General features: G+C 36.6%; 2 protein-coding genes across 3 annotated transcripts; one reads left to right on the top strand and one right to left on the bottom strand.

The window, feature by feature from the left end:
* The first annotated feature begins 387 nt into the window (after nt 1-387).
* Nucleotides 388-6288, top strand: btf3 (basic transcription factor 3). 2 transcript variants are annotated; one of them, XM_056458068.1, is made up of 6 exons: nt 388-481; nt 2322-2390; nt 2469-2582; nt 2669-2870; nt 4776-4832; nt 5905-6288. In XM_056458068.1, the coding sequence occupies exons 2-6, from the start codon at nt 2322-2324 to the stop codon at nt 5949-5951; spliced, it is 489 nt and encodes a 162-aa protein (XP_056314043.1). In that variant the 5' UTR covers nt 388-481; the 3' UTR covers nt 5952-6288. The 2 variants fall into 2 exon arrangements, with proteins under 2 accessions (XP_056314043.1, XP_056314042.1); XM_056458067.1 differs by having other exon boundaries at nt 455-544.
* Nucleotides 6289-6440: 152 nt separating this feature from the next.
* ankra2 (ankyrin repeat, family A (RFXANK-like), 2) lies at nt 6441-14001 on the bottom strand. Its single transcript, XM_056458066.1, has 9 exons — nt 13925-14001; nt 12938-13302; nt 12691-12849; nt 12532-12597; nt 10954-11051; nt 10150-10275; nt 7687-7753; nt 7506-7586; nt 6441-7035 (listed from the first exon to the last, which is right to left on the bottom strand). The coding sequence occupies exons 2-9, from the start codon at nt 13188-13190 to the stop codon at nt 6980-6982; spliced, it is 906 nt and encodes a 301-aa protein (XP_056314041.1). The 5' UTR covers nt 13191-13302; nt 13925-14001; the 3' UTR covers nt 6441-6979.
* Between the last annotated feature and the right edge of the window lie 10108 nt (nt 14002-24109).

Below are 24109 nucleotides of genomic sequence, written 5' to 3'. Positions count from 1 at the left end.
TAATATTAATGTGCAAATGAGTGTATACATATAACTAGCCACAAAGCAGTACATCTTCCTATTTAAAATAGACTAGACCACCAACAAATGCTATTAATGCTTATAAAAGTGCGTGTTGAATTGAGATTACACAGTTCGCCCATAAAGATCTATTGCAAAGTCAACATGTGAACAAAACTTGTAAAACCACAAAGGATGGCAAGATTTCAATAACAATTGTTCATTGTTTACATTGTCAACATATCGAGACGACATTACAGACAATGCTGTGTAGCATAAACTCACTTTTAAAGTGTACTCTTACTACAACACGGCTTACGATGCTGGAAGAAGTCTATTCTTGGCCCAGTGTTCGGGTAGGGTGGGTAGGCATGGTTTTTTGGATCCAGCCCACTGCGTCTCATTTCAGGCCTGTCGTCACTTCCGTCCCCCTCTCTCGCTTCCATCTTGCTCTCCGCGTGTGTTTGCTGCTAGCGTGCAGGTCAGTGAGGAGCTCTAAAATACTCTATTTCCTGCACAACCACTCCTGGTTCCGAGGCTCAAGGTAAATAAGTATCTTATTTACCAAAAGCGGCTGCTGTTTTGTAGGAAGGGTTTGCGGTAAGATGCCTGAATCGGTCCAGTAAGACTCGGCCCTGCCGGGAGAGACTCAGGCCTGAGAGCGCGTGAGATTAGCATTGCTGCTAACTGCAAACAAACTCAACGAATCTTCAAAAACGTGAATGATTTATCGATTATTTCTAGTATATATAGAGCAAACGCCAATAGTGGGTTTTACTCATGTTGCGGCTGTCCTTTAGCGATAAGTTAGCTTGTAAGTTAACGCTAGATAAGCGGTTTGCTTTGTGGACCATCATGCCATGTTTATTCACAGAAAAGAAAATCATTCGAGTTCGGAAACGTTAGTTAACACAAATCGGCGTTATAGTAGTATCAGCCTGAGAGAGTAACAACTACACGACTTTAACTGCTACTTTAATCATTTGGTCGCTCTTGTTATACAGGCCTGACAACCGTCTGCGATCTTCTGCTCCTATCTAGCCGAGACTTCTCAAAATGGTAACGTTAGTGTTCAAAAACGCAGGAGGTGTATAAACGCCTGAACTTGTTGGACGTGTGTTGTACGTTAGCTGTGCATGTGTGTGTTGTGTGGCTTAAAGAGAAGTTTGTCTCGTAAGGCAATACATTGCAGGTGTATAGGGAAAAATATATATATTTACAGTGCTCAGCATATATAAGTACACCCCTCACAAATCTGTTTTAAATTCATATTTTTAATAGGAAGCTATACAATATTTGTGCATATACATTAGATTAGTCAGTTCTGAAGCCAAATCTGGAGCTCATCTAACAAAATAACTTACGATAACAGTCCAAAAACTAGTACAGCCAAATGCATGTTATATAAAAATATTAAATACAAATTTTAAAATGAGGACAAATCAAGAGAAGCAAAAAGGAAAAATTGTTGAAATTTTGTAGGTTGTAATTTTTTTTGCAATATTTTTCTTGCATTTAATTGTATCTTTTAATTTCTAAATATGTTTAGTGACTAAAATATTGTTTAAATAAATATATCTGTTTAATAAATCTGTTTTGTTTAAATGCATCAAAATACATTGCCTAGATACACTGCGAAATGGATACAAATATTCACTTTCATAATGTGGTGTACTCAATTATGCTGAGCACTATATATATATATATATATATATATATATATATATATATATATATATATATATATATATATATATATATATATATATACACACACACACACACATTTATACTAAACCTGTGTAGATTTTCTATAAAGAAATAGATTTTCTATAGCTTTTTTTAAAGGGTAAATAGTAATTTCTAGACATTTCTAGCACAAGTATCAGGTGAAGCCAGGTTCAAAATTCTTAATATCTTAAGGTCAGATTTTTAGCGGGGTAAAATAAAATGTATACAATCAGATGATTTTTGTTAACGCATTCTCTTGTAAAAGAAAAATAAAATAAAAAATGTTGACTGATATTTGGTGTATTGTAAGTGTTGTTAAAGTGGCGATTTGTTGCTCTGTGCAGGAGAAACTATTTTTTTCTCAACCACCATTAAAAACTAATTAAAATCTACAGATCGCATTGATAATGCAACAGTGTAGTGTGGATGTTTTCTTCACATTAGACTTGATGTTAAAATTGACAGATGTATGAAACCTTTTTTGCTTGCGATGTCTTGCCATACGTGTGTCTCATTCAGACCACACCCCTGAAACTCAATAAAGCACCATTCACCCCACACTATCACTGACATCCTTCTGTGTTTTACAGATGAAAGAAACTATAATGAACCAGGAGAAATTAGCCAAGTTGCAGGCTCAAGTCCGCATTGGTGGAAAGGTAAAACTTGACAAATGTCCGTTTTATATACGTGATGTCAAATAAGAGTAGTTTTTCACAGTCATGCTGTTTTCACAGGGCACCGCTCGCAGAAAGAAGAAGGTGGTCCACAGAACGGCCACTGCTGATGACAAAAAACTTCAGTTCTCCCTCAAGAAATTGGGAGTAAATAACATCTCTGGCATTGAGGAGGTGAGCTTCCGTTCAGCCGAGTACGCTACAATTTTTTTTTCACACTTTTTTTTTGTGCATTCAACCATCACACTGTTGCTTTGCAGGTGAACATGTTCACAAACCAGGGCACGGTGATCCACTTCAACAACCCCAAAGTGCAGGCCTCGCTGGCAGCCAACACCTTCACCATCACAGGCCACGCCGAGACCAAGCAGCTGACAGAGATGCTGCCTTCAATCCTTAACCAGTTGGGTGCTGACAGCCTGACCAGTCTGCGCAGACTTGCAGAGGCCCTGCCCAAACAAGGTGTGTTCACTTCTCCAAACTGGGTCAGACCGCACGACTCTCCCATTGTTTCAATTCATTTTACAGAGAGAGCAATGTAGTGGGCCACAAAAAGAGCCGTGTGGGTGTGTTGCTAACAGGTGGAAGCTTGTTTTGGGGGAGGGGGTGTATCATTGCTGTTGGTCTGTTTTTAGAGGGTAAACTTAAATAGACATTTTACTAGGCTGTTTAGTCCAAAGCAGGAATTCCTTTTATTTTTTATTTTTTTGAATCAAAAAAAAAGTTGAAGGATTGAAGAATGTTGGAAACATGTAGCCATTGATTTTCATGGTGCTTGTTTTTACTACTATGACAGTCAATTTTTCAGGTTTCCAAAATTCCTCAATGTGTCTTTTTTTGCTCAATAGTACAACAAAAAAACCTCAAACTGGTTTTCAACACCTACATGGTGACAGTTTTGAGTGAAATTTCCCTTTTAGGCATGGGAGGATAACCATTTTCAAGGTATAGCACGTTTTAGAAAAGTCAAGGTTTTAGAACCACCAAAATTGTTTATTTAGTTTTTTAGGTCAACAGTATCTTCAGCTGAATAGATCTCCAAAGATTCTGTTTTAGATTGTAAAGAAATCTGTTTTTGAAACTAATGAAGACAGAGGAAGTCAATGATCCATTTGAATTATTTAGCTGCTCCAAAATATTCTTTCTAAAATAAAACATTGTGTTCAAAGGGGAAAAAGTTGTTTTTTTTACCCAGACATTTAATAAGAATCTAATTTAGAGCAGTAATCTCAATACCAATAAACCCTGATATTTTTATCCAAAGTTATCATACTCTCAGAATCATTTACCGGCACATGGCTAATCCCTTTGCTAATGGGAGAGAAAGTACATCCAAGTACTGAGAGACTCTGTATGCATACAGCTTTTCTGCAAAACAGTGGTTCTCAACCATCGGGCTGCGATCCGATTCCAGTCAATGGATTAATTGGTCCCAGGCCACACAAGAAATCATTAATTATTTATGTTTTATTTATTATCTCAACTTTTATTTTGGAAAATGACCGTATTCTCCCGCTACATTTCAGTCACTTGGGTGCCCAAATATATCCCACAAGCAGCAAAATGAGTAAGAAACAGAAGTCTCGGAAAGTTTGTTTGCTTTCCTTAGCCCCACTCCTGTTCAGCGGTAAAGTTGTCATGCGTCTGTGGTGATAAAAAGGTTGGGGACCACTGCTGTAAAAGATGCGGTGTATGGATATTCATGCAGTCTATTGCGTATGTCTTCTCCGTAATAAAAAGCCTGATTACAAGTAGTCAGTGATAGTGCTAGCACGTGTTGAACTTGTGTATTTTTAAGAAGAATCGTGAATATTTGAATTTCTGTTTAAGTCTAGCATCAAGTTCCATGTCCGTGAGCCTAGTCTATACCAAATTTAGCAAGTGCAGTTTGTAACAGTAAATCTTAAATGTAAACATAAGGATTATTAGATTACTCTTCTTTAATTGGCTTGAGAGATTTCAGTTGAATGTTTCAATAATGTAGTTTTGCAATTGATAGTGACCATAGGTATAACAATGGTTAGAGTAAGGGTTTTTATGTTTGTTTATTTTTCTTTTATCAGGACTTATTTGCGTTTCATTCACTTTGGAAAAATTCATTTTATTTTTTATCGGTGGGAAAGTCTACATCTGAGGCCTTACTCCTACCTGTTATTGTTGGTAGTAGTAGTAGTATGTCTTTTGCTCCTGTTGAGGATTATGGTTAATTTCACAATTGTGTATACATGTTTCTCTTTATTTATGGAAAGTAGTTTAGTACTTTTTTTTTTGATTACTATAGATGTTTTGTTGTTATTGATAACTGCAAATGCTTATCACCTATTCTTTTAAGTGAAAGTCTGAAATTTCTCCCTCCTTTTGTTTCAGCTGGTGATGGAAAGGCACCGGTAGCTGGTGGAGAGGAAGATGATGACGAAGTTCCAGGTAAGCTGTTTTTTTTTTTGGTCGTTTTTCCTCTAATCATCCTGAACTGTATCTAAACTCATAATACAGATTTAGCATAAGATGATTTGCTCGCATTTTTCATTATTCCTTGTGTATTTTATATGCCTTCTAGCTTGAGCTCTACAATTATTACCATATGGCTTTCTGTGCGTGTGCTAATATAAGCATAGCACGCTTGCTCGTGGTGAGCAAATGTCCAAAAAAGGAGGGTTTCAGCAGGTTGTCTTGGCTCTTGCCGTGTCATCATATACAAGTGTTTAAAATCTCTTCTATTGTTTATGAGCACTGAAAGCTCGGTTTGCTTTTCTTTTTAAAGAGAGGGGCTCAGACACATGCGGTTGCCATTACAATTCCCCAGTTCTCGTCCCTGAGCAAACTCCAGTTAGTAACCCAAGTCTTGCACATGTACAGTATGATTACATCTCCAACGCTGAAATTAGCTCACCGGTGCTATGACAAAAAGGGTTAACAGCTTGTGCCATTGTGCCGAGATTCAACCCTTTTCTGTTCCCTCTGAAAACAATCAGTCTGGCCTTCTGTTAGTGATTTCCACTCCGACGCCCCGCAGCACAAAAGTTGATGTTCCATTTATCAGATTTCATCTCTCAAAAGGCAACCTGCTTTTGATCCTCCGTGGTTCATTTTTACAGCTGTGGACTTTTCACTGGTCCCCCCAGTGCTCGATTATGTTCTCTGTGGAAATCACTTACACACGCGTGGACACAGATCATGTTTCTATAAACCTCAAGATCGTTTCATAAAGATGTTTAGTTCATTACATTAATTAGATGTTGGATGTCCCTTTATTGTCCATGTATTCATGTATATTGTCATTTCAAAACATGATAAACATTTAGACTTGAATAATAACTAAACTCCAGCAGCTGTAGAGGATGGTGGGGAGAAATGGGTTATCCATGAGTCTTGATGCTGTCATGGCATTACAAATGAATAAATTCAATCCTTCACAGTCAAGTTTCACAGCGGTTTTACATAAATTAGCAGTAGATCTAATACTGTTGTATATAATACTGAATACTACTTTTTGCAGATCTGGTGGAGAATTTCGATGAGGCTTCAAAGAATGAGGCAAATTAACATCATGGGAAGGAAAAGGCGTTTGAAAATCTCTGGTCTCAGTGAAGACTTGCGGGACTTTTTTTTTTTTTTTTCATTTCTTTTATAAATATATTGCATCCCTGAATCTCCTATATCTTTTTCGTGCACTGCTGCGGTCCTCGTGTCCAAGCTGAGAGTGTGAGATTGATTGCACCACACAGGTTTATACACAGTTTAATGAGTGTGTGTGTTTGCTTGTGCGGTCCACGAGGCATCTTTGCCTCCACCTTCCCTGTTACTGAGGCTCATTTGTTTGGAGCCTGTCTGAATCAACATCTGGAAATAAACATTTGCTATTGACAAAAACCTTATTAAATAGTCTGTTTTGTCTTTTTGTTTAAGTTTGGCATGAGCTCTCCATGCTGTTGACGTGAAACCTGTTGGTAGAATGATTTAAAAGAGATTCAGTGTGGAGGCACTTTGTAAAGTCCAGAGTTGTTTTTCAGAGTCAGACAAAATCACACATCCTTCAGTATAAATAAAGGTTTATTTACAGGGTTGTAGGACAAGAGAATCCAAGGAGGAACTCTTGCTGGTGCAACGGTAATAACAAATGTGACAGTTGAGTTAGTACTTTGACATCTCTTGTTGTGAATGAAGTATTTTTTTAGCATGTTCTTTTCCACTTGGTTGATTTATAAAGTGCCTGTCTTGTTTTATGGATGGACCATTCATAATACCAGTCAAGTTTAATGTGAAGCAGCTTAATTTTGCTTTGAATGGCAAGTTAAGTACATTTTCAAGTACACATTCAAACTATGTAAAGTTCAGTAACCTAAACAAACATCACACGGACTAAACAAAACCACGTATATATCAGTAGATTCAAAACACTCATGTCAGCAATTCCCATGTTTGTTGATCTGTGCGTTGGGCTCTCCATTCAATGTTGGCCTCAAATGTTAATATAAAGTCTGTTTCGACCACATGAAGTGCTGTAGTCCACTTCATCAACTGACACACAGTAAACTCTCAAGAAGTCACTTTTATTCCTGTACATGCCATGATTATTCTTTGATGCCTTGCAGCAGCTTCAGAAGATGAGCCTCCAAGACCTGTTGGACTGGAAAACGATGTGAAGAAATTACTGTTAGATGCAAATTTAAGGCCAACATGAAACGGGGACATTTAAAGATGAATGATCGCTGCTATATTAAACAGTCAAATGTTAAGTCAAGGCATTGTGGTATAACAGTATTGATTGTAACTCGCACTTTAATTAGGACTGTCGTAACAAACCAGTCTTGGTGATAACCATTGTATTTAAAAAAAAAAAAAAGTATTTTGTATGGAATAGTCTTGCTCAGGGGTGCCCAAACTTGCCCCTGGGGGCTGATGTCCTGCAGAGTTTAGCTTCAACCCCAATTAAACATTCCTGAACCAGCTAATCAAGCTCTTTCTAGGTATACTAGAAACTTCCTATTAGGCGTGTTAAAGCAAGTTGGAGCTAAACTCTGCATGATATCAGCTCTGAGAAAGCAAAGTTTGATAGCATTATTCGTTTAAAACCAATAGGAATCATGTTATAGTTACCATTTCTATGACCCATTGCCACAGCCATGTCCATAGCGTTGAACCCAGAGTCAGATTCCATGGTTGGGTCAGATCCACTTTCTGTAAAGCAAAATGTACAATTCCTCACACTACCAGCCTGAAGAACCCAACACTGAAATACTTTACAGTAAAAAGAATTGAAGTCAAATTAAGTCTTTACCTAAGAGGATTTCCACACAGCGAACATGATTACCATGCACCGCGTACAGTAGAGGAGCTCCACCATTCTGGAAACACACATTGCACTAATCAGTTTTCTGCTAAAACAAACGTGGTTTCTGGATTTTCCACATTTTCCTCCAGAACTACCTTAATTCTTTGAGGCACAGATTATACAATGTACTGGAAACATCCCTCAGAGAATTTAGTTAGAATCATGAGAGCATCACAGTTGCTACAGATTTGTCAACTGCACATCCATGATCCAAATCTCCCAAAGGTGCTCTACTAGACAAATCTGAAGAAAAGAGCATGGTCATGTTCAAGAGGGTAGTTTGAGATATGTCATGCTTTGTGACATGGCACACAATCCTGGAGCAGCATCGGCGAGTGGAAAATTCTCACCCCTCCATTGGAAATAGCAGTAAACTGGAGGTATTGCGAAATTTTTAATAGTATCTGGATGCAGCCTTTATGATGAAAGCTGAGATTGCATCACTCAGCAATGCAATGTCAGACACAATGCACTCAATGAAGTGAGTGACGTCACTGTGACGGGTAGGGTTAGGTGAGTGCATTAAAAAGCATTAGATGCAGCTCAGATTGCACTGCACCAGATCTGCATCCAGACCCCTCTCGAAATTTTTGCTTTTAATCATCAAATAACACAAAAATGAGAACCCACTCAATAATCTGTCTATTAATCCTTATACTGGCAAATGGGTTGAGGTATAATTTGACATTCAGCAGTACACTGACTTCTAGCATGATCATCACCACACACTAAATGTGGGACAGTTACTAATTTTGTGTGAGACATGTGGGATTTTACCAAAACTAAAACAACCTGGAACTGTGTCTAACTAGAGAAACTTTTGTATTCAGCCTGTCAGATCATATATTTTTTTCTGGGGCTCCCAAAAAACCCAATTAAAACGCATTGTAACAATCTCTTTATCTAACATGTAATTTAAGTTCAGGAAAACACCTGCTCCACATTTCAACTCAATTCAATATTAAATCAAGCAAAACCAAATAGTTTTTTCCAAAAAACTAAAAGTTCATGCACCTAACAATGTAGAATTATTCTAATGGGTTGTTTAACCCCATGGTAAAAGTGCTTGTGACATTTTTGTGGACCTTCCCGGTTATGCTGACCAAGTCTATTGTAGTCTCTTTTTCTTGTTCTTAAGGAAAATTTACACCAAGTATGACAACTATAAATATAAATACAATGATTATTATATTAGCATCCACACTAACCAATGCTAAAATTGGTTTATTTTTAGTTTATGCTTTTCATTCGGCATTACCCCCAGCAGATGTCCTCAGTGTGCTACTAGCACACCTGACCAGTGAATCTTTATTTTAAAATGTGTTAATCTATTCAAACTAATCTAGCGACCGAAGTCAGTGTAGTGGAATGAAAACACCAAACTAATTTCCTCAGCAGTTTCAAAGGAGAAAATACAAAGTCGCAGAATCGAGGTAATTTTAGTTTCATACTTTAATTTGCCGGCTTGGCTCGCACAACTTCTATGTATTTTTATCATTCTTTCCCATTGGTCTTTATCTTTAAATAATCTTTGAAAAGAGGACTTAACATTAAGCAGAGCTTCTTCACAATGTTGTCTGTAGCTTTATATTGTGTGAACTATTTATATTTGAATTCTGACTGGCTGTCATTTATAAGCTGAGAAAGAAAGCTGATCTCCGCTGTCGTTTAACTTACAGAATGACATTTTAGAACTCGATGATGTGCTCATCTACGACTGTTGCTCAAACTTGTCACACCCATTTGCTCTGCTATTAACTCTTTAACTGCCCACCAACAAAAACTCCTAATGTCGCTAGTTAACACACTGAATGCATTCTTTTAACATCCCATAATTTCTAAAATATCAACCATTTGGTAGAGGTTGATATGTCGGTTTAAGTAAAAGTACTGGAATTAATATTTATATATATTTATATATATATATATTTATATATATATATATATATATATATATATATATATATATATATATATATATATATATATATATATATATATATATATATATATAGAAAGAGAAAGATACACTATGATGAAAAAAAATCTCAAAATATGAACTAAGGGACCAATTTATTAAAAAACATCATTTAAAAAAACATTTTTGAATACAAAATCTTTATTTTTTGAAGTATGCCATAAAATATTTCAGTTTGTCATTTTAATGTTTTCTTAAACCAAAATCAAGTGTATTAGTGCAACAGGATTATGTTTGTTGGATTTTTTTTTCTTGTGAACCAACAAAGCTGTGTGTGTAAACAATTATTTAAAACAGTCACTCTTTAAATCACTTTAACAGTCAATATATGGTCAATCATTTGGTAGAGCATTAAACTAGCAGGTTAATTGTGATTTGGACATGCATTATATTCAGATGTGTTCAGGAATCAACAGTGTCTGATTGCTTACCCAGTCATACTCATTGACGTCAACTCCACAGTCGATCAGCATTCTGACAATATCAGTGTACCCTTTACTGCAGGCCAGTGACAGTGCACTCTCTCTCCCCTTGGCCAAGAGATGTGGATCTGCGCCCTGAAAAAACAAATGACTGTGAGTATCTGGGTATTTTAGCCAGCTGGCTTTTTGATTTGCATAAATGTACAAAGCATGAAATGAAGCAAAGATGACAGCACGCATCAACCATGTATTTCCCACTGACATGCTAAATATGGAGGTATATTTAGACTATTTAAACTTGTTAAACAATAGTATAGGGTACATGCAGAAGTATGCGGAAGGACTTTTAATTCGTCTGTAACCTGGGTCAAGCGCTTCCGGTGAACTGTATGCCATTACAAAATCGTTGTCAAAATAAGGACTGTTTTCTTTAAACATCACTGCCCGAGTTATATCTGATATAAAGTGGATCTCAGATTGTACAAGAAGCATTGCATTCATTTACATTTCTCTGCACCATGTCCCCAGTATATTCAATGGAGCTTCTGCTAAATTCTGCTAATCCTCATGGGCATGTGCGTGTAAACGGCTTTACATCTCGTGTTACGCTTGAGCATCTAAATGAATGCTGAAGTCTGTTAAACTGATTATGTTTTAATTACATTACAACATTGATGCTGTAAAAGGAAAATGGAAAAAAAAAAAAGTCACATTGACCGTTCATCAGAAGTTTATCAGTATGGGAAGAAACACTAGCTCGGCATATAGCATTTTGTGGGAAACACATGTGGTGAATGTGTATTTTGTGCTCACACTCTGTAACAGGAACTCCACCACAGCGATCTGTCCATGAGCTGCTGCCCACATGAGTGGAGTGAATCCCTCCTCATCCTGCAGGTTTATCACAGACTCTGAATAACAAAAGGAAAAGATTATCAAAATCATACTGTTGTATGTGTCGGAGCTTTGATCATTTACCATGGCTAAGTCAATAGTATGTAAATAATCGGTGTAATGTTCAGGCTTATGAAATTAAAGGATTCCATTAATATTTCAGACAATATTTTTAATGCTAGTTCAGGAATTCCCAACCATTTGTCAATTAATCTCCTATGGCTTTTACTTGAATTCCCCAGCAATTTGAGATGTGCTATAAACCAGTTAAGTCAAAAGTATCCTAAAACTAATCTGATAACATTATCAAAAACAAGTAATCTAGATTACATTAGTAACAACAATCTTGTACTTTTTAATCAGAAACAGACTTGGTTTAGTTCAAAAACACTTATAAGATCAAACATCTATATAGTAGTGTGTTTATGGCCAAACTGAAATTGTGTCACAACAGTTTAAACAGGGTTCCCACTCTATTCCACTCATTTAGATTTACTAAAAAGCTGAATTTCCATGACCTATAATAAACCCAAAACAGACAGCTGCACTTAATAGACAAAAAAAACAACAACACCCTCGTACAGTATTTTAACAGACCTTAAAGGGATGGTTCACCCAAAAGTGAAAATTTACTGACCTTTAAGTGCACTGTAAAAAAAAAAAGGCAACCAACTTCAGGACATTTCTGAGTTTACTCAAATCGAGTCAAGTGGTTGAAAGCGGAGTCATTTGAAAATAAGTGTCCAACAATGGAGATAAATGAATTGCTCTTACGCTATTTGTTACTAGTTATCTAACTGTTTGCTTTGTCGCACTATAAGATGTATTTAATGTACAGTTCAGTAAAAATTTAGGAAAATTGAAATAATTGTTTAAAGGGGTGGTCCAGAGTGTATTTTTAAGGCTTGGTTGTGTTTAAAAGATGCAAAGCAAATACATCTTTAGGCTTTGTACAAAATATCTTCTTTTGTGTTTAACAGAAGACAAAGAGTAACAAGTAAATGTTGGAAGTTTTCATTTTTGAGGTAACTATTCCTTTAAGTGACATCTAGTTGACAAGCAGGAAATTAATAAACTGTCACTGAAAAATAACCAAACAGCCACAGGCAAAACAACACAAGATAAAAAACACACTGTAAAAAATGTTGGGTACTACACAATTCCTTCATGTTGTCCCAACGCAATTCGGTTAACTCAATTGTTTTTACAAATTTAAGTGGATTGAACATAAACAATTAAATTGCCCCCCCCAAATAACTTAAGAATTGTGTTGGTTCAACTCATATAAAATAAGTAGTTTGAACAAGCAGCAAAAGTAATTTTTAAGTGCACAGAATAGAAAAATGTCATTCGAATAAAAGGAAAATCTAATATTTAATCCATATGAAAAACATCATGACTTGGATAAATTGGCTTTCAAAATTCAATGATATTCTATTATTTTCGGGAACCCTGTTTTACAAAATAAATAAATAAACAACAATAAAATAAACTTGCCTTGTTCTATTCGACTTGCTAAAAACACCATCTCTCCTTGTGCTGCCAACTGATGTATCGACAGTGCTAGAACAGATTTTTAAAAAGCAATGGTCTAAATTAAGTTATGCTCATAATTTAGTTTAAAAGGAGGTTAACGAATACGATGTAATGACTTACAGTGAACAAGCAAGGGAGTGGATGAGACTTCATTCCCGCGGTGTTTGTTAGTGAGAGTGGTAGACTGCTTGATCGGAGAGAAGTGTTTGGTGGTCGATGGCGTGTACACATGCCTAACCTGAATACCAGGTGACGGAGAGGTTTGAATATTACACTCCGCTGTAGAAAGAAAAAGACAGAAACAAGGCATATGAATCACACTCCTGACAGTAAATGTTGGTCATTTGGCTCCATTCATTTGCTTTACCTTTAAATAAAACAGAAGCCACCTCCAGATCAGAGTTCACCTGGTCCTGGATGTTTTTACTGTCTTCCTCGTTCAGCGACTTCACAAAGCGTGAGCACACATTCATGTCAAATCGATTGGGTAATATAAACTTTATGCCCATGGTGTTCTGTGAGCTGGCATCCTCTGTTGAGCCAATGCTGACTGATGGCTCCACCTTGATGCCCGTTACCTCAGGTAAAGGGCACAAACCCTCCATCTCCTCTGATGCCATAGGATTTGCAGTATTTCAATGAAGCTAACAGTTCTTAAGCTGGTTCCGTAGATATAATAAACCCCTTATGGTAACTTGATGTTTGGTCCCATGCAGAATGAAGCTTTTCTTCCTGGGTATTTAGAGCAATTTAGAAAGTGGAAAATGGTGAATAATCAGATTAATTTCACAAAAACTGTAGCTCAGTTTACAACAGTTCATCATTGGTGATTTCACATGTTGGGTGTTTAAACACAACGTAATCACAAAGAGCAATAATACAGTGATGGTATAACAATTATTCTCATGGTTTAATACTGAATAATATTATAGAACTTTATTTTTAACTATGCTCGTTTGGAAATATAAGCTCTTTAATCCTGGAGAATAGCATACACATAACCTCACATACCAGTACACAGCTGAACACGCTAATGTCAATGACCAAAACGAGCCTGGTTAGCCAACCAGCTAACGAGCGCTAACAGGTATATTGCGCTGGAAATGAAACATTTACTGTAGGCTAGTGATATTTCTCAGTTCCAGCCCTTTTCAGATAAACCATACACTGAATTCGAGAGAGCACACCGGGCTAATTCATTTGTCAGCATAGCTTGGTTTCTAATGCAGAATTAAAGGGCTAAGGATACTATCTAATGACTCCAGCATAAACATCAACAACTGTACATGTTGTGAAACATTTAGCTCAACTGTAAAGCGTCGTCTATATTAATAGTGCAATCATAAATACCTACCGTTTAATAATATCGTTTGTTTTGAAACGACGGGTTGTTCTTGAAGTAGATTGTAAATAAAGCTTTTTCGAACGCTGAGAGGGCGGAGTCAAGCGGGTTCATTCTCTGCATGTGGTCAAAGAGCAGAATCAAGAGGTTTTATTAGCTCTGATGTGATTGTGGAAGACAGAGAAGTATTTGGAATTTTTATACTCATTATTATGTAAACACCATAAACTGTAACACAATATATATGGTGTAATTTGTAATTATATTGCGCTCATGATAACCATAGTTTTGATTGTAAAATTTTTATATATTTGCGCATGTCTCTCCCTCTGTGTGTTTATATATATATATATATATATATATATATATATATATATATATATATATATATATATATATATATGCACACACACATATAGTACGCCTATAGTACATTGTGTGTGAACTGATGAACTTTATAAGTTTCCATCTTCATAAAATAAAGTCAAATAAATCCATGCTGAGATCATGTCTTTCTTAGAAAATGAATAAAATTCTACAATTTCTAAATTACTAAATAGCTACAAAAATACCATCAAACCATTTCTAAATGACTAAATAACAACAGGGCGTCACAGTGGTGCAGTGGGTAGCATGATCGCCTCACAGCAAGAAGGTTGCTGGTTTGAGCCTCGGCTGGGTCAATTGGTATTTCTGTATGGATTGGTTTTGCATGGGTTTCCTCTGGGTGCTCCGGTTTCCCCCACAAGTCCAAAGACATGCGGTAAAGGTGAATTGGGTAAACTAAATTGTCTATAGTGTATGAGTGCAATTGAGAGTGTATGGGTGTTTCCTAGTGATGGGTTGCAGCTGGAAGGGCATCCGCTGCGTAAAACATATGCTGGATAAGTTGGTGGTTCATTCCGCTGTGGCGACCCCAGATAATATAGGGACTAAGCCGAAAAGAAAATGAATGAATGAATATATATCAACAAAAATGCCAATATAACATTTCTTAGTTGATAATAACAACAAAAACATCAACATCAATAGTAATACTTATAATATTAAATGATAATAACTGGTTTATGAAAGGAGTATGCGCGCACAGACTTTTAGTTGTCAGTGAGCTAGCTCAAGTGCTTCCGGTAGCCTAAACTGTCATGCCATTACAAAATCGCTACATTTAAGATCTGGTTTCTATAAAAATTAGTGATCTACACTAAACCAGACAAGAAGCACTGAATTAAATTCCATGCAATGTCTTTATTCATTCATTCATTCACTCACTCTTTCTTCATTCACATTTTCTTTTCGGCTTAGTCCTTTTATTAATCTATGGGCGCCGCAATGTCTTTAAAATATGGACATTTATTTTACCACAGTAGTTTCAATGGAGTCTCTATGCTCATCTGTTGCTACTGATGACGCTTGTCTTTCATCTCGTTTTACGCCTGAACAACTAAATGAAAGTCTATTTAACTGATTATACTTTAATTATCTTGCAACAGTCACATAAACCTTTCTCAGGAACTTTATTGGTGGCTGAAAAACACTAGCTGTACATGTTGATGATGATTATTTATATGAAAATTTGTAATTACATGAAAAGAATTGCTTTTGTTTTAACATGCTTTAACATTTTTTTCCCAAAGACAAGACAATGCAAGAATATAAGATGGTGGAGTACAACTTGCAAAAGCTTTAGAAAAAAAATAGGATGATTCATTTAGGCTAATCATTCATTTTAACATGAGTGTTGAGTTTGGAGTCTGGAGCCAGTCTTGCATGTCTTTTTTGGCGATGTTTTTGAGTTGCCTACTTGTGCTCGTGAGCTCTTGACATTTGTTTATTTCAAAATATTTGTGTGATTTTGGAATTAGTGGTCACTGTAATCCTCTATCAAAGCCATTCTCAGAACTAAGTGGAGCAATGCCTAAATATTTATGTAGAAATCTGGTCCAAACAATCGAGTGCAAAGGAAACAAAGTAGACTGGAGTCTGGCTCACTGCAAACCACTGCAAAAATACCCAGATAATAACATTTCCATTCCATTCTCTGCTTGGGCACAAGCAGCTGAAATGATTGAGTTCAGTTTGAACAGACTAAAACATTTTTGCTGCTTGAATGAAATTGCAACAGACAAATTATTATTTGGAAAACTGTTTGCAAGTTTGTTCATCTATAATGCTAGTTTTTAATAGTTAGCATTTTTATTTAACCATTGTGGATCAGGAATCTTCATTGTGTTTATCCTCACTATCCAGATATGGCATTTTTTCAGGTTAATTGCAGCTTCCCATTTCGCTAACTAACTTCGCTAATAGGTTTTACCCCTGCTTGCACAACACTAATCAGATTTCATGAGATTTATTCCATATTTCTATATAAACTGTCAGAGTTCTGCTTAGGCTTTAAAGGGATAGTTCACCCAAAACTGAAAATTCTGTCATCCTTTAAATCTTGCTCCAAAGTTACACTCAAAAAATATTTATATAAGATTTATGTATCCTGATTGCATATGAAACTTCCACCTATTTGGATTACTTTCTAACATAATTAAACTGATAAACTTTATGTGGTTGATATTTGTTAGTTAAACATAAAAGAAACAAATAAGAACACGATTTATGTAATAATATCAAAACATCCAATGTGATTTGTTGCGACTGAGTATGGAGCTGCGTCAATTTTTCCCCCTGAATATAAAGAAACCAATCTCATAGAATTTAACTAATTGGATCTGGCTTTTTCTATAGATATATTTATACCATATTTATGTGTTTTAACTGTTTTACAGTTAACACTTTTAACACGTTTAGATTGATTGTAAGGTATATAAAAATTCAGATTTTTTAATTACAATTGTCAATAATTCAAATGAACACAATTCAAATTCAGATTGTTTTGGCATATTATTAACTCCATGTCCGTTCTCTTTTGTGCCTCCGCTTGTTTTCTAGTAATCCTTTAAGCAAAGCAAACTGCCTAAATATTAAGAAACACTGGTATTACTACCCTTCGAATCTAAATCCTGAAGTGCATACAACAAATAAAAATGTTTTTATGTCAGACCTGGTAATAATCACTGTGTACTTTGTCAAAGCAGGGACAGAAAAGTTGGGATGGCATTTAAAAGATTAGCGCCCCTCTTTGGCAGACGACGGTATAGCACGGTCACACCCAGATCATAGTGACCTTTACACCATGATAGACAAACCAAGCAAAACAATTCATCAGCTTGGTTTGAACTATGTGCGGAGCTTTTATAGAGAGGCTAATCTAAAGGGATCAAATCCAGCTGCTCGCCTCTTTTACTCTGACCCCTTGTGTTTCATGGCTTTAACTCTTTGTTTGTTTTGAGTTGACTGAGACTAATTCGGGCGCACGCCTCCAGAGCTCCAAAGTAGAGATTTCCTAACTCTGTGATTAGAGACCTGCTGGATGATGCAGCATGTTAAGCTCTTGTTTAGGATTTAGCAGGTTTTGCTTCACTAATCTTTTTTTCTTGCCTGCTTCAATCAAAACTGATTCTTCCCGATGCTAACATTTATTGAGTTGTGATGATACCAACTGATATGCAAGTTCATTTTTAATTACTGAACCCAACACTCTGTTGAATCACATTGAGCTTATACACTGTAAAAAAAAAAGTTGACTCAGCTTAAAATTTTAAGGTATTCAGCTTCAGGCAGCTTTCTAATTGCAGTACTTGGGATGAACAAAAAGGCTCTGAAGCAAGTTGCCTTACAATTTTGACAACTTTTTATTTTTTATTCATTTTTTATTGCTTGTTTTTTTAAGAGACCCCAGAGATGTATTCTCCATATATTGGCAAGGAGGATATATACTGATAGACGCTTGAAGTGATTGCAGAGCATAATTATACACATTTGACCTGTTTCTGTAATTACCGAGAACAAAATAATTGTGTTGACTGAGCCAATGGATTACAGAATCTTAGGTATTAATGACCTTGCATGCCTAAATACAAAGGGTGAACTTGGATTAGCACTTAAAAGAATAATCAGACCATGCTTTGTGTACTGTAATTTATTCAAGAAATAGATTAATCCAAATAAAAAAAAACACCTTTATAATCTGTTCCAAAGCAAACACACATAATACTGTAGTTGTTGTAAAAAAATTTCTGAACCTTTGAGAAGATTGATAGTTTAATAATTAGGATACAAGCACTGAGCCGCTTAGTGTTGTAGACCATTATATACGTTATTTCTTCTAGTAAAGTAGCAAAAGTAGTAGTAATATGACACTTTATTTGAATATTTTTCAGATTTTATTACTGTATAATATATATAAAAAGCTTTTGACTGTGACTAAGCTTTTGATGATTTTTGTATTTTATTTAAAGAAATAAATCACTCTAAATATCAGCATGTGACATTTTTAAAAACTGCCCACATAGCAAATTCTTTCTGGCCCAGCTTTGGCCCACACAATCAGATTTTGCTTGGCCCACATGCCGCAGTGAATTACGGTACATGACTGGACCAGATCTGGCTTCCAGACAAAGTCCAAGCATGGACCATATCTGGGCCAAGTCAATAACTGGCCCTTAACTGGGCCAGATATACCCCGTATTTGCTCATTGTCTGGAAGCCAGACTTGGTGTGTCACGACTGCAGTGAAATTGATAAACCCATAAAGCATTATGCTTTTAGGTGCAATAATAATGGTAATGATTAGTATAGTTAGTATAATTTGTAAAATGATCATTTGGTTTATAAAATATATGTATTGTAGGTTAAATTCAGTTCTTTTGCAACCTATAGGAAAAATAGCTTAATTAATTCAAATAATTAAATCTTGATTGTTTCCTGGATTAAATTGTCATTTTCCTGGATTATGAAGGCATAAAATACACAAAGGAAGATGGAAATGACTTACGTGGCCCACATATCAATTTTTAACATCTGGGCCAAATACATTTGACATCTGGCCCATATCATGTGTGCCCCCTCTGCCAAACCTTTTCCATGTTTGGCCCACATGCTGTATGCCAGTGCCGAATAAATGCCTGCTGTGCCAGCTTTATGCCAAATCTGGGCCAAAATTCTTTGCTACCTGGGTGTTTGTTTACAACATCACAGTACACTAATATACGAGCAACTGAAAGTGAACTCAGACTTACAAGATTGCAATTGCAATAAAAACTTAAATAAATGTCTCAATAATCAGAACAAATATTATTATATAATGTATCATGTCTATGACAAACAGTTAGACAAACCACCTGTAGAAAGTCTTCTCTCTTAGGCACCTGACACTTTATCTAAACTTCATCTGGAGCACAATAATGAAAACGATGTTTCCTATAAATGTACCACAATCATGTCACCGCTTGCATCAAACTAAAATAACTCTTGCACAATATTAAACCTAAAAAACCAATATCCTGCACAACTTTGTTCAGTCTCATGTAAAACAACTTGTATATCTTGTCTTAAGTGTATAGTATCTTATTGTATATGTTAGTTGCGTAGGTTTATTAAAATAGCTCTTGTGTTAAGTGTTGTGTTTGTATTTATGATTAATTTATGTAGCACCCTGTCCTGCAAGACATGACATTTCGTTCCTCTGTATGTCCACACATGTAGCGAAATGACAATAAAGCTTGACTTGATTGACTTGAGATTGTGATATAAATAGACTGAAGTCATTGCGTTTGGGAACAGAGATGAAGTTCTCAAGGTGAATGATTACCTTGGCTCAAAGGGTCAAACAACAAAAAATAAGGTCAAGCATCTTGGTGTGACTCTGGAGTCAGATCTGAGTTTCAGTAGTCATGCCAACGCAGTTAGTAAATTAGCATACTATCATCTAAAAAACATTGCAAGAATTAGATGCTTTGTCCCCAGTAAAGACTTAGAGAAACTTGTTCATGCTTTTATCAGCAGCAGGGTGGATTACTGTAATGGCCTCCTCACTGGCCTTCCCAAAAACACAGCCAGACAGTTGCAGCTGAACCAGAACCAGAAAATCAGAGCACATCACACCTGTCCTCAGGTCTTTACACTGGCTCCCAGTTACATTCAGAATAGATTTTGAAGTACTATTACTTGTCTATAAATCACTAAATGGCCCAGTACCTCAATACATTACAGATATGCTCAATGAAGGATCATATAAACTAGAAATTCCAAGAGTTCAGTCAAAGCAGGGTGAATCGGCCTTCAGCTACTACGCCCCCCGCTGCTGGAATCAGCTTCCAGAAATGATCAGATGTGCTCCAACATTAGGTACGTTTAAACCAAGACTGAAAACACATCTGTTTAGCTGTGTCTTTCCTGAAAGAGCACTGTGCTATGTCCGACAGATCGCACTATTATGTTTTTCTTTTCATTTTTTTATAACCAGTTTTTAACACATTTTAACCTGTTTTTATCTGTTTTTCTTATACATGTCTCTTTTATTCCTGTCTATGTAAAGCACTTTGAATTGTATATAAGAAATTGTATATAGTTATAAAATTATAGTTGCACACACACGTATAAAGAATAAATGTATATATAGATTGAAATGATATACAATGAAATTATGAAATTAATGTCACAGTGCACAACTGGTAAAGGCGGCATAAATGGCTTTTCAATAAGTAAAAATTTAGAAATTCTGACCGTATGTATCTATGCAAATTGTTTTATATTATTAGGACAAAAATGTATCACATGTTGACATCACTGTAAAATATGATAATCATAAAAAATAATTATACAACGCATGTTCAAATGCATGTAAAGAGAAAGTGTTCCACAAGCAAAAGAACCGATTTCTTCAAATATGACATATAAAGTGTCGTGATGGAACATAACCTTTTTATTATCGCTGATCTACAGATTTCTTCTTTAATCACTCATCAGTTGACTGATGTCTGACTTCAGTGTTTGTTAAGTTTGAGGAAAGTTTTTTGAAGTGTAGTTTTGTAAATGTGCCCACTGCTGTGCCAGTGGAGCCCTCATACCAGCCGGAGTGAGAGATCGATGCCTGCCTGAAGGCCACTGAGAGTGCAATTGTGCTTGCATGAAATGAGAGGGCTCTTGTGCTCCCAGACATGCTGTTTTTGCAATAATGGACACCTGGGTCAAATTTGAACTAAGGTCTAAACTTGGATATTGAACACATTCAGAAAACTATCATATACATATCTACAGTAAACTACAACATCTAAAAATGCATGCCACAACAGAGATTGTTCGTTTATTTTAGCACACATAATGGAACGCACTCATGCATTTTGTTATGCACGTTGTGAGTTCGGCCTGAAATAATTTTTTTCTATTTTAAATAAAACAGATTGTTATGAAAGAAACACTAATTTAGTTTTTCTACTTCAAAATGGTGTATTTTCATATACAAATGTTGCGCACAATATTACAATAAGCATATTAATGAACACTGAGCAGCAAGGTACATTTGTAATGTGTCAGTGTTTAGTAGTCCTTGTTAATGTTAATGTACAAAATGCTCTTTTTGTGTCCAAGTTAACGGCAGAAATATAAAATATACACAGAGGACCCTGTTGCATTTTATTTCAATGAAATAACACCAAATGGTTCCCGTTCACTACTAAAATGAATAATAAAATGATAAATATATGCTTCTGAAAATCATTCAAAATGTGAATTAATAAGAGAGCAGGCCCCCAGGTAGCACACATACGTCTGCGTTATGTATGTTAAAGATTGTTTAGTCTGGAAACCATCTGTTTTCAAAGGAATGACTAAAAATTCTGCTGATTAAACATTCTAAATTTTAAACGTCTTAAAGAAAGATATTCTAAATGTCAGAAATGTGATGTCTAACAGATAATTTGCAGATGAACACATGCAAAACAATTTGATCCAAGCTGATTAATAATCAATATCCAATTAGAATCCATTCTTCAAGAGAGCATTAGAAGAAAATTAAGACAGCATTATTAATAAAAACTAATTCTTATTGGTTTCCAGGTTTTGAATATACACTCCTGATCAAAATCTTATGACTGGGGGAAACATTACAGGTGTTCACATTCTGCACTGGTAGATCATAATCCAATTGTAAGTACTGCTTTAAAATACCCAAAGACACAGATGCTAAAGCCAAAAAACAGAGAGTATGTAGTTTATTGAAGAAGCATTTAAACTCAAACAGGCTGTTCATCAGCTAATCACAAAAAAAAAACCACGACAAAAATACTGAAAATACTGTAAGGTTCAAAAATGACTCGGTAGTGAGTAGTGCCTCCATTCTTGTTGATCACTTCAAAGACTCACTCACTTCTACATAGCTTCTTGATAGCGACAAGTATTTCCAGGAGGCTGGTGGTAAAGTTGCTCTATGTGGTGGCTGAAGGTCACTCACGTTCTGGAACTGAGATGCATTTTTGTAAACATCTCTTGCCACCCAACCCCAAATGTTCTCAATGGGATTTAAATGAGGGGGACATACAGGATGGTTCAAAGGAGCAATGTTATTCTCCCAGAAGAAGTGTTTTGTCAGGGGGCATTGTAAATTGCAGCATTGTCCTGTTGAAAAATCCGAGGGCCCTCAGTCAAGAGGCATGCCCGCTGCAACATGTCCATATAACCAACAGCTGTTTGACTGCCCTGCACAACCTGAAGCTCACTTTTACCAATTTTATCAATTTTAGATCCTGATGTCACTTGTTTGGTGCTCCCTTGTGAATTCCAAATGGGCAAGTTTGTGGTGTGGGAGAAAACGTGGCCTTTAAAGATGTGTTTTATTCTTTAAGCCCTTCTCTCAAAGATGTCGTCTTGTGGTTATTGGGCTGCAGTCAGCATCACTAAGAGCCTTAATTTGGGTTGAGGATCTGCCTGTGTCTTTACGAACAGTCCATCGGATCCTCCAGCTCAATGCAGATGAAATGTTTTTGGGTCTACCTCTTGACTTTTTTTGTCCCATAATGCTTAGGATCTTTTAAGAAATTTAAAACGACTGTCTTACTGCATCCAACCTCGGCAGCAATGATGTGCTGTGAGAACCCTTGTTTATGCAGCTCAACAATCCTGCCACGTTCAATGAGAGAAAGCCTTTTGCCTTTGCCTATGGAGAACACTGGATGTCCATCGAGGTGAAGCTGCAGGTGGGAGAGGTCACCAGCTAGTGTACAGGCTGGCCCTTTAGGATCAATGCAAAGACTCGTCTGTCACTGGGGTCTTCAGGAATCAGTCTCATGTACTCCACTCCTCTATGACCACCACATCAGCTGCTCAGGATACGGCCTAGTCCAGGATTATGGAAACCTCAGGAATAATAAAAACAGACTAACATAAGAGAAGCTGCCGTTCAAATTATAATGTCTTTTGGCAAGTGTTACCGGCTCTGGTTGCCATAAATAATGCAGACTAACAATCCTTTAGAGGATTTGGATTTCAAAAGCATTTGTGTTTTATGTGTGTGCTAATGCAAAGAGATGTGCCTTTAATCTAGTTTTAAACTGACAGAGTGTGTGTCTGCTTCCCTAGCTACGCAACCACCCATATCTCACCACCCATACCACCACCACCCACTGAGAACTACCCATATTTCAGTTCTCAGTTTATTCCATATTGTTAATTGTAAGTGATGTCTGAGAGATGACAGACTGAGAGAGACTTGATGCACTATTGATTGATCAACTTTTAGATGAAGCTCTATTCTCTTACTGGCCTCTGAGTGCTCTGAGATGTGAGAAAGTACTGGATCTGATGGAGGATTGGAGATCTGTCGTCCAAGCCTGCTAGTGTGACACAGGAGCCAAAGTGGGCAGCACTGGGAGAGTTTGCCTGATGAATAGACCGATAACGTGAGACCCGACTGGACATCCTTGCATGTTCTTCCGGTCAATGGGATTTATTTCGAGTTCGTGCTGGAGCTTTTGTGGCCGGTCTTTTTGGCTGGTCCCCCGCTGTTCTTCACAGCACGGATGTGGACCATGACGTGAGTCCACCTCTCGCACGGAGAGAGGGAGTCAGACAGAAGGATATTGGGATGGAGGGGGCAATGGCTGTTGCTGTTTTGTTTGTTTGTTAGTGTTGCTTGTGCTTTTGCTAATGAGAGATCCGAGGGTTAAAGGCAGTTTTTTGGGTCACGTCCCAGCTTCAGTCCACAGGAAGGATGGTGGTTTTGCTCGGTGGGAGACTTCCTCTCTTCCACCTCATGCGGCGACTGTCCAGTTCTATTAATTTTTATATGACCCCAAAATCATATCGTCG

The sequence above is a fragment of the Danio aesculapii genome, chromosome 5 (genome assembly GCF_903798145.1).
Source record: "Danio aesculapii chromosome 5, fDanAes4.1, whole genome shotgun sequence".
NCBI lineage: Eukaryota > Metazoa > Chordata > Actinopteri > Cypriniformes > Danionidae > Danio > Danio aesculapii.
This window is presented reverse-complemented; position numbering and strand designations above follow the sequence as displayed.